The sequence below is a fragment of the Vombatus ursinus genome, unplaced genomic scaffold (assembly GCF_900497805.2).
Source record: "Vombatus ursinus unplaced genomic scaffold, bare-nosed wombat genome assembly UNPS02006229.1, whole genome shotgun sequence".
Lineage (NCBI taxonomy): Eukaryota > Metazoa > Chordata > Mammalia > Diprotodontia > Vombatidae > Vombatus > Vombatus ursinus.
The window spans coordinates 6,857-18,377 of record NW_020946007.1 but is presented as its reverse complement, the minus strand read 5'-3'; the positions used below and the strand labels follow the sequence as shown (position 1 = coordinate 18,377).

The following is an 11,521-nucleotide window of genomic DNA, read 5'->3' as shown; positions in this document are numbered from 1 at the left end:
AGAGTTCTGCTAACTCTGTGCTTATTTTTAAGTCTAGAGTAGGGACAGGGAGTCTATAATTAAGAGCATTAGCTATGAGTAAATACTAGGGCAAGTGAAGGCTTTGACACCCTAGCCTATATGTAGAGCCCTGACTGTCTGAGAGGTTCTAGATCCAAAGGCGGTCTTGTTTTGGGGAGACTGGAATAAGAGATATAGGTCTGATTTCACTTCTTGCTAGTAAAATTCTTTCTTTTTCAAAGGCAAAGTCTTCCCAGCTCCCAATATACAATAGTGATGGCTTCCTCACAAGAATCACTGGACTGGGTTCTCTAAAGTGAACTGGGTCAAAGTAGGGAGCTCATTCCCAGGGTGATGGAGTCAGCTTTCACTCTGCCTTCTCCATGGGACTCATTCAGTCACTTTTCAGATCTGGTCAATTCTACACCCTAGCCTGTCCACTTCACCTTTCCCATCCAAACCCTCTTTTCCATTCCTATAGCCCTCATCACCTTTCACCTATTGCCATAGCCTCCTGACTGCTCCCCCTGTGTCTCATCCCTCCCTTTTCCGCTCCATCCTAGACACAGCTTCCTAATGAAATTATCTTCCTAATGAAAAGATATGATCTTGTCACTGTCCTGCTTAAAACAAACAAAAAACCTTCAGGGATACGCTGTTGTCCATAGGATAAATTACAAACTCCTGGGGAAGGCCTGCTATTTAAGACCCTCTTGGCCCCTTCCTACCTACAAAACTTTACGAACTACACCCCTCAATGCTCTAAATACTTTGTTGGCAGACTAGATTCTTAGCTATTCCATAATCTTATCTTGAGATAAGATAAAGAGGAAGAAAACTTCCTCCAAGGCCCAGCTCAGAACCCACTTCTTCCAGGAAGCCTTCACAGGTATATTGCCTCCCCCCAGGTCTAACCAGAAAGTGATCTCTCAATCTCTCAGTTGTCCTAGACCACTTTGTCAAGATAATGTCTGTTCCCAACATACAGCCACATGGTACATTGTATGCTTACATGTCTGCTGCCACTCCACCCTCCTAGATTATAAAATCATTATGGGGAGAGACTGTGGGTGGTTGTTTTCATCTTTTTATGTGCAGTCTAAGAGTACATGATGAGTATTTAAATGTTCAGCTGAATGGAGGAGGAAGTCTCAGAAAACTTGGAGGCAGAGAGAGTAAAACTGGAGTTTATTAATCTGAGGACACCAAAGCAGAGTGCAGGGCCTTAAAAAGAAACTGAGGTTCAGTCTCACATAGGAGTCTAACCTATGATTGGGCCATTATAAGGATTTCTCCTTAATCCATTTATAATGTCGTTACCCCATTTCTTCAATCCTCTCCAAATCCATGGGAAAAACCCACGTCTCTTGATATTTTCAGGCTACAGAGGGAAGACAAACAGACATTCTTAGTCCAGGGCCTCTTGGGGTAAGGCTGAGGAGGGAAGAAAAACCTGCCCACCAGGGAATGGAGTAACTTAGAGCTTCATGAGACTCGGAACTCAGTGTCTGGTACAACCTCCCCATTTCAAAGGAGGAAACTTAAGACAGATGGTGGTGCAGCTGGCAGAGCCAGGACTCAAGCCCAAATCTTCAGCCTTGCACCTCTAAACCCAGTGCTCCAACCAGCACAGAAAGCTATAGGCTCTGGGGCTTCTTCATGTTCATTTTGAACATGATGAAAAGTTTTCCCAGGACACGCCCCCCCCGTTTCTGTGCCCCGGACATGGAGAGGACAATGAGAAATCATTACCCCACACCTTAGAAACTTCTACCCTCCAGGTACACCCTGGGACCAGGTCACATTGACTATGCCCCTGGCATGACCATACCTGAACTCACAGCCCTCTCTTCAGAGTGGTTTGGCAGGAACACTGGCTGTGCCTCCAGCCCACCCCACCCTAGTTTCCCTACCCTATCTCATCAATGAGCTCTTGGAGTGAGCAAGATAGTTGGACTGAGTCAGAAGACCTGTTTCAGCTCAGACATTAGTCCCTCTATGACTTTGGGCAATGTCACTTCACATCTCTGAGCTTCAGTTTCCTTCTCTGTAAATTGGGAGAGGAGGAGTTAGACTAGCTAATTTCTAGGATTTCCTCCATTTCAAACCCTGGGATTGGTTCTCTGGAAACACAGGTCTAGGCCCTTCCTCTCCCATTAGCCTTCTCTAATTCCCTCTTGCCCTAGGACTCTGAGGCCAGAGACCTCTGGAGCTCCAGAGCTGGGGTTGGGTGAGGTAGATGAGGGAGAGGATTACTCCTGCCTCTGTATCTATATCTCCTCCTGGAACCTGAAAGAAGAAAAGGGAGGCTGGGCTGAGGCTAAGGTTGGAGAGGGCAGCATGGTCAAAGTTGGTCCCAAGCCCCTCCAGCTGCACATCAATCCCAGCAGCCCCCAAGACAGAAGGCACCATAGACCCCTAGTGGAGTCTGCAGGTTTGGGCTCTTCTCCCAGCCCCCTCTGAGGATTCAGCACTTACCCCATCACAGGAAATATCAGCAGAGGGCTTAGGAGAATCCAAAGCAATGGCTCCAATGCATTCTTTCACCAGCTGTGAAGGGTTGCAGAGAGAGTTCAGGACTGCCAGTCTGCAACCTCTGCCCCTGACATGCCAGGACTGACAACAAGCTCAAGCTTTGCCCCAAGCCAGCCCACTGGGAGGGTTTTCTGCTGCTCATCTTGGGTGAATCACTTTGCTCAGGGCAGCAGGAAGCAGAGCTCAGCACCCTCCCTGCTCCAAGGTCCTCAGAAAGAGACTCATTCAGTCAGTCTCCCTCCCTAGCCCATGACACTCTCACCCCGTTTTCCTTGAAGTCACATTCATCTGGATTGGGATTTTCAGTATTGGGGCACACGGTCTCTCTCATGGTGAAGCTCAGAAGTCGAGGAGCAGCAGGATCCTTGTTCTGGGGAGGAAGGCAGGACAGCCTTTTAGACCTAGGCCTCACCTGAGGGCCTGTGGGGCCAGGAGCAAGCTATTTAGTGCTGGAAGGGACCTTAGAAACCATCTAGTCTGACCCCATCGATTTCTAGATGAGGAAACTAAGAACTAGGAAAGTTAGGTGATTTGCCCAAGGTCACATTGGTACCAGTATCAGAACTGGAGGCATCCAGAACAGTCATTCATCCAACCAGTGTCTACTGAATGACTTCTGGGGTCACCGTGTGCTCAGCTTCCATATTCTCTGTCCTCAGGGGACACCTCAGGCTGGTTGGGAGACAAAAATTCTCAAAATGAAAAAAACCAATACAAGTTTAAACTTGTTCAGAGCCACATGAGAGCTCCAGTAATGAAAAGAATCCTGGATTTGAAGTCTGAAGACCTGGATTTTATTTATATTATAGTACTTAGGATTGTTCCTGGGACATGGTAAGAGATTCAATCAATCAGCATTTATTAAGCACCCACTATGTGCCAGGCACTGTGCTAAGCCCTGGGGGTCCAAAAAGAGGCACAAAGAGACAGCTAGGTGGCACAGTGGATAGAGCACCGGCCCTGAAGTCAGGAGTACCTGAGTTCAAATCCAGCCTCAGACCAAACACTTGACACTTACTAGCTGTGTGACCCTGGGCAAGTCACTTAACCCCAATTGCCTAAAAAAAAAAAAAAAGGCAACAAGACAGTTCATGCCCTCTAGGAGTTTACAATCTAATGGGAGGGAAACATCATGCAAATGAACATATACAAAGCAAGCTGTGTGCAGGATAAATAGGAAATCATTAAAAGAAGAAAAGCCCTGGATTCAGAAATACTTTTTCATTCATTCCTTTATCCATTCCCTCATTCCTAGTTCTGTTACTTGCTGCTATTCCCCCTTCCTTTCTCTGGATCACGATTTCCTACTTTGAAAATAAAGGGGGTTAAACTCAGTGATGTCTAAGGTCCCTTCCAGCCTGACAGCCTATGATGCTACGCAGGGCTGTAGGTGACATGGAGAGAGAGAGAGAGAAATCCCTCTGGCCTGGTGTCACTCATGGAGAGCTTGAGCTCTCCTCTGAGGTGGGAGCAGGATTGGAAAGTGAAGGGGAAGGGGAAGGGAATTCAAGGCAGGGGAGTCCTCACAAGGATACTCTGAGAGGCATCAGACATGGATTATCATCCCCATTTCACAGATGAAAAAACTGAAACTCAGAGAGGAAAGATACCTTGCTCAGTCAGAAAAATGAGTCAGAACTGGAATGAGAGCTCAGGTCTTCTGGTTCCAATGATAATAATAATAGTGAACATTTATACAGTGCTAATATACGTCAGGCACTGTCCTATGTGTTTTACAATTATTATCTCATTTGATCTTCGTAACAACTCTAGGAGATAGGTGCTATTATTATCCTTACATCACAGTAAAGAAAACTGAGGCAAACAAATGTTACATGAGTGCCAGTCACCCAGTTAATAAATGTCTGAGAGTGCATTTGAACCCAGGTCTCCCTGACTTTCAGGGCCAGTGCTCCATCCACTGTGCCACCTAGCTGACCCTCACTTTCCACTATATCACAAATTCTCCCAGTGAGGAGACCAAGGTTTTCAGGAGGGAAAGGTTCATATTAGGGAATCTTGGCAGGGAAAGCCCTCCCCCACCATCTCAATGCTACTCACTTCCCCAGACTGCAGATTCAGGACTGAGAGACGAAAGAGGTTTTCTGATCCTGACTTCGTGTTGTATTCCTGAATGAATTCATTCACTAAATCCTGGTATCTCTGGTCCTGGGCATAGGCAAGTGAATTCTTCAGGCTGAGCAGCCCCAGCACCAACAGGGGTACCTGCATAGTCCAGCCCCTCTGCAGCCTCATCCTCTTGGCCCTCAATGCTGTGGGCAGAAAAGGGTGTCCTTTATTCACTGGCTCCTCCCCAGCCTTAAACAGGGGCAAAGGATCCCTCCAGCCATTGGGTTCCAACAGTTCCCTGAAGTCTGTGGTTTCCCCCATTCTTTTGTCATTGGTTACCTCTTGTCCCCAGGGCTGGGAGTCCCCTCCTTCAATTTCCTCATGAAGCCCTGGAGTTGACAAACAGGAAGTATTGGAGAAAGAGGGGAAGTATGAGGAAAAGATGGAGGAGGAGGGCAGGAAGATTAGGCAGGTCAAGAGATGTGAAGAAATAAATATTTTCCCTGTCTCTCTCTGTCTTACAAAGTCCTAGAGGGCCTGCAGGTGTCCAGTCAGCTGGCACATTGGGTTGTCTTTCCAATTACTCAAGGAATTTTGCAATAGAGTTAGGGTTGCTTAAACTGACCTCTCTACTCTCCTCTGGTTCTTCCCAAAATGCTCAGGCCTCTATTCTCAAAAAGCAGAGGGTCCAAGTGTCAACCAGAGATTTCTCCTTCCATGTAAGATTCCTAATTGCCCCTAATAAAGTCTTCACACATAGCCTCCTGCCTCCATCCCATTCAAATCCACAAACCTACATGCTCACAGATCAGCCCTATAGGCTCTCCATCTAACAGAATACTTCAAGCCAGACAACAGGCTTTTTTTAGCCTGAAGAGATGACTCTAACCAGGGCCGGGAAAGAGGGTAAGGATTCTGAAAGGAAGAACTAGAGAGAGAGCATTGCTGGTTTGAGGGATTTCTGTACTGTGCAGATCCAAGAAGTAATTCAGGCTGAAGAATAGGCCTAGCAGGGCATAGACAGACAGTCAGCAAGTCAGTGGTGGGGAGGAATCAACAAAGGCCTGAGGTAGGAGGTGGTACCTTACAGGGAGCAAGGTAGGGATTCTAAAAGGTGGATATGAGGAGAGAGAACATTCCAATATGGTTTACCTCCTCTGCAAAGGCACAGGGGTGGGAGATGATCAGTCAGATACAGAGAACAGCAAGTAATCCAGTTTAGCAGAAACACAGACTATGTGAAGAGCAGTTAAATGAAATCAGTGCAGAAAGAAGGTTGGGAGCCAGACTGTGAAAGGCTTTAAATGTCCAACAGAAGTGTTTGGATTTCATCCTAAAGGTAATGGGAAGGTAAGGCAGTGACATGGTCAGACTTATGCTTTAGGAATATCAGTGTGGCAGCTATAGGGAGTATATAGATTGATGAAGGGAGACACTGAAGAGAGGAATCCCAATTAGAAGGCTGATGTTAATAATCCAGTTGAAGACAGGCAAAGATGTCAAAAGGTGGAGATTGGGGAGCAGCTCCCCTGCAACTATGGGAAACGGCCTATACAAATGCATGGAGGCAGGACAGAGCAGCATGGGATGAGCGAACAGTGAGTAGTCCACTTTCTCTGAAATCTAAAATACATCACTTCTCAAAGACTCCCCTCCATATATCCACTCTCCTTTGTAACAAAAAAACACAGTAAAGAAAAACAAATCAAGAATTTAGCTGTGTCTATATATGTATGTCTCATTCTGCCCTATTAGTCCAATAACCCTCAGCCAAGTGAGGAAGAGAATAAGCATTTATTAAGTACCTACTATGTGGGAAGAAGACAGGTAAATAAGGCTTTGACCTGATGGAGGTCAAAGGCCTAGAGATAAAGATTTCTTCTATTCAAAAATATTTATAGCAACATTTTTAGTAGCAGTAAATAACCAGAAGTTCTGTAGATGTCTATTGATTGGAAGAATCAATAGTTAGTAATTGAATAAACATATGATTGTACTAGAATATTATTGTTCTGCTATAAATGACAAATATGTATGGGAAATGTTAGCTTTAGCAATAAGAGAAGAAAAAGAAATTGAAGGTATTAGAATAGGCAAAGAAGAAACAAAGCTATCACTCTTTGAAGATGATATGATGACATACTTAGAGAATCCTGGAGAATCAAGTAAAAAACTACTTGAAATAATAAACAACTTTAGCAAAGTTGCAGACTATAAAATAAACCCGCATAAATCATCAGCATTTCTATATATTACCCACAAAGCCCAACAGCAAGAGATAGAAAGAGAAATTCCATTTAAAGTTACTGTAGACATTATTACATTTTTGGAAGTCTGCCTGCCAAAACAGACCCAGGAACTATATGAACACAATTGCAAAATGCTTTTCATACAAATAAAGTCAGATCTAAATAATTGGAAAAACATCAGTTGCTCATGGGTAGGCCCAGCTAATTTAATAAAAATCACACTTCTACCTAAGCTAATTTACTTAGTGCCATTCCAATCAAACTACCAAAAAATTATTTTATAGAATTAGAAAAAATAATAACAAGATTCATTTGGAATAACGAAAAGTCCAGAATATCAAGGGAACTAATGAAAAGAAATGCAGGGGAAGGTGGCGTAGCATTTCAGATATTAAATTGTATTATAAACCAGCAATCATCAAAACTGGTTGGTACTGGCTAAGAAATAGAGTGGTGGATCAGTGGAATAGGTTAAGTATGCAAGACACAGTAGTCAATGACTATAGTAATATATTATTTGATAAATCCAAAGACCCCAGCTTCTGGAATAAGAACTCACTCTTTGACAAAAACTGTTGGGAAAACTGGAAAAGAATATGGCAGAAACTAGGCATAGACCTAAATCTCATACCATGTACCCAAATATAGTCAAAATGGTACATGATTTAGATATAAAGGCTGAGACTGTAAGAAAAAGGGGAGAGCAAGGAATGGTTTACCTATCAGATTTATGGAGAACAGAAGAATTCATGACCAAACAGGAGATATAGAACATTATGAAATGCAAAATGGATAACTTTGATTACATTAAATTGAAAAGTTTTTGTACAAACAAAGCCAATGCAACCAGGATTAGAAGGAAATTTGAAAATTGGGAATTTTCACAACCAGTGTCTCTGATATGGGCCTCATTTCTAAAACATATAGAGAATTAAGTCAAATTTATAAGAATATAAGTCATTCTCCAATTGATAAATGGTCAAGGGATATGAACAGGCAGTTCTCCCATGAAGAAATTAAAGCCATCTATAGTCATATAAAAAAATGCTCTAAATCACTATTGATTAGAGAAATGCAAATCAAAACAACTCTGAGGTACCACATCACATCTGTCAGATTGGCCAACATGACAAAAGAGATAAATGGTAAATGCTGGAGAAGATGTGGGAAAATTGGAACGCTAATGCCTTGTTGGCGGAATTGTGAAAGGATCCAACCATTTTGGAGAGCAATTTGGAACTCTGCCCAAAGGGCTATAAAAATATGCATGCCTTTTGACCCAGCAATAACACTTCTAGGGCAGTATCCCAAAGAGATCACACAAATGGGAAAAGGACCAATATGTACAAAAATATTTATAGCAGCTCTTTTTGTGGTGGCAAAGAATTGGAAATGGAGATGATGCCCAACAACTGGGGAATGGCTGAACAAATGGTGGTATATGAATGGAATGGAATACTATTGTGCTATAAGAAATGATGAGCAGGCTGACTTTAGAAAAACCTGGAAAGACTTGTATGGATTGATGCTACGTGAGGTGAGCAGAACCAAGAGAATGTTGTACACAGTAACAGCCACATTATGCAATGGCTAATATTGATAGGCTTAACCCTTCTCAGCAAGGGATCTAAGACATCTCCAAAGGCCTCATGATGGAAAATGCTATCCACATCCAAAGAAAGAACTATGGAGTTTGAATGCAGATTGAAGAATACTATTTGCTATTTTTTTCTTCTGTTTTGTTTTGTTTCCTCTTTCTTGTGGTTTCTCCTGTTGGTTCTAATTCTTCCTTATAACATGACTAATGTGATAATATGTTTAGTAGGAACGTATGTGTAAAGCATATATCAGATTGTGTGCCATGTCTTGGGGAGGGAGGTGGGGAGGGAGGGGGAGAAAAATTTAAAACTCAAAAGTGTATGGAAGTGATTGTTGATAAATCAAAATAAATTAATAAAAAATGAAAAAAAAGAGAAATGACAAATATGGAAATTCAGAGAAACTTTGGAGCACTGGTACAAACTCATACCGAGAGAAGTAACCCAAAGCAGCAGAATACAGAGTGCATGTTTTGAGACAAACAGTAAGTGCTATTAAGCTGGTCCAGGAGACAGGAAGACCTGGGTTCAAGTTCTACCTCTGACACATAATGGCTATGTGACCCTGGACAAGTCACTCAGTATCCTTGGGAATTCTTTAAAAATAAAAATTACAGAAATCAATCAATCAACATTTATTAAGTGCCTACTATATGCCAGGCACTGTGCTAAGCACTGGGGACACAAAAAGAGGCAGAAGAGGGGGCAGAGCCAAGATGGTGGAGTAAAAACAGTGACTTGCTTGAACTCTACCCCAAACCCCTCCAAAAAGAGGCAAAAGACAGTCCCTGACTCAAGGAGCTTACAGTCTAATGGAGGAGACAATATGCAAACCAATATACACCACGTAAGCTATATACAGGATATCAAAGGAAGGCACTGGAATAAAGAAAATTGGGGGAAGGTTTTCTTTAAAAGAGGATATTTTAGCCGGGACATAAAGGGTGTCAGGGAGGTCAGTAGTCAGAGAGGGAGAGGAGGCCATTGTCACTGGATAGAAGAGTGTGTGTCCTGGGGTAAAGTCTAAGAAGCCTGGAAAGGTATGAGTGGGCTTAGATGATGAAAGGCTTGGAATGCCAAACACAGCAAATTCTGAAGGTAATAGGGAGTCACTGGAGTTTATTGAGAAAGTGCTGACCTACACTGGTAGAGGAAGTTCTCCTGGATAAACTAAATCACAAGACCAGAAAAAAAAATTCTGTCAAAACACAAGCTAATATTATTAATCAAGAGAGAATCCAGTGTCTTCCCCAAAGAGGCCTTTAACTGGTGAGGTTTTATTTTAATTATACCTTTTTTAAATTTTACATTTCTTTTTTTTTTTGGTGAGGCAATTGGGTTTGCCCAGAGTCACACAGCTAGTGAGTGTTACGTTTCTGAGGCCAGATTTTAACTCAGGTGCTCTATCCACTGGGCCACCTAGTTGCCTCTTTAACATTCCTTTTTTAAAAATTTTGAGTTCCCAATTCTCTCCCTCCATCCTCTCCCCCACTCTTTGAGAACACAAGCAATATAATATCAATTATATATGTGAAGTCATTCGAAACATATATCCATGTTAACTATGTTGCAAAAAAAAGCAAGAAAAATAACTACATGTTCATATGCTTTGACAATTTATCAATTGGAGAATGGCTCTTATTTTTAGAAATTCAGCTCAGTTCCCTATATATTTAATTAATCAGTGTTTGTTAAGTTGGCTTTGTCACTGCAACTGCACATTGTGACCAGCAGAGTGTAGTCTATACATAATCATGCAATGGCTGGGCAGCCTTGTAGGTCAAGGTATCCAACTAAAGTTGTGTCCTGCAAGCTGAAGCTACCTTTAGGCCTGGACCAATATGAAGGAAAATTAGGAAGTCTGATTTTGACATCCCAGGTGACTGGAGACTTATGTTGCCCTGACCCCACAGTGTGGCATTCTACCCTAGCCTCCCCTCCCTGGACATTGCCTCCCGGACACTAGTCATTTTATGTCTTTGGCCCTCAGTTTCTTCTTCAATAAAATGAGGGAGTTGAACTAAATGGTCTCTCTTGTCCCATCTATAAAATATAATTTACTTAATTAATCTTGGCAGGAGAAACTGAACATGAAACTGATATATTTGTTAAGGCTAAAATGAATTTAGAGTCAGCATGCATGGATTTAAACTCAGGCTGTCTCAATCAATAGCACCACAGCCACCCACTTCAGGAGAGGGCACATAAACTTTCACAGGGCATTCTTGGCATCAGATTTGAGATGCCTTGTAATATCTGGTGTGATGGTTGTAAGAACCACATTTGCATGGGTATTCATTACAATGCTGAAAAGAAGGTTGGCAATTATTACACAACCCCAATCTACAGGTTCTGAATGAAATGTCACATCTGTGTCAATCACATTGAGATACAGATGGATCCTGCCAATTGTGACTATGTGATTATGAGTGGTGCCCAGAGGAAGGAGGAGCGCTGGGCCATGGCGGACAATGAAGAGATCCTAACCACAGACCAGAAGAAATAGAAGCTAGAGACGGAAGCTATATTCCTCCTGGAGCATGGCACCATAGACCAGAGCAAGTTGCAGAAGGCCATTTCCATCCTGTCTGACATCCAGGAAGCCCAGAGTGCCTGGAAGAATGACTTTGTCCTTAACAGCATAGTAGCCAATGACTATAGTAATCTACAATTTCATAAACCCAAAGACACCAGCTTCTGGGATAAGAACTCACTATTTAGCAAAATCTGCTGGGAAAACAGGAAAATAGTTTGGCAGAAACTGGGCATAGACCAACATCTTACACCTATACCAAAATAAAGTCAAAATGGGTACAGAATTTAGATATAAAGGCTGATACTATAAGAAAAATAGGAGAGCAAAGGTAGTTTACCTGTCAGATTTACAGAGAACAGAAGAATTTATGACCAAACAAGAGATAGAGAACATTATGAAATGGAAAATGGATAATTTCGATTACATTAAATTAAAAAGGTTTTGCACAAACAAAGCCAATGCACCCAAGATTAGGAAGGAGGCAGAAAATTGGGAAAGAACTTTTACAACCAGTGTCTCTGACAAAGACCTCA

At 42.4% G+C, this 11,521-nt stretch overlaps 1 protein-coding gene and 1 pseudogene across 1 annotated transcript; one reads left to right on the top strand and one right to left on the bottom strand.

Annotated features, from left to right (window-relative positions):
- Nucleotides 1-2,478: 2,478 nt before the first annotated feature.
- Nucleotides 2,479-4,802, bottom strand: LOC114032969 (cathelicidin antimicrobial peptide-like; the record flags this gene model as incomplete). The annotated part of the gene is made up of 3 exons (XM_027848412.1): nucleotides 4,597-4,802; nucleotides 2,798-2,905; nucleotides 2,479-2,550 (listed from the first exon to the last, which is right to left on the bottom strand). Coding segments are annotated over exons 1-3 (375 nt in total), but the record flags the coding sequence as incomplete, so codon positions are not given.
- Nucleotides 4,803-10,592: 5,790 nt separating this feature from the next.
- Nucleotides 10,593-11,096, top strand: LOC114032968 (annotated as a pseudogene).
- Nucleotides 11,097-11,521: the final 425 nt, after the last annotated feature.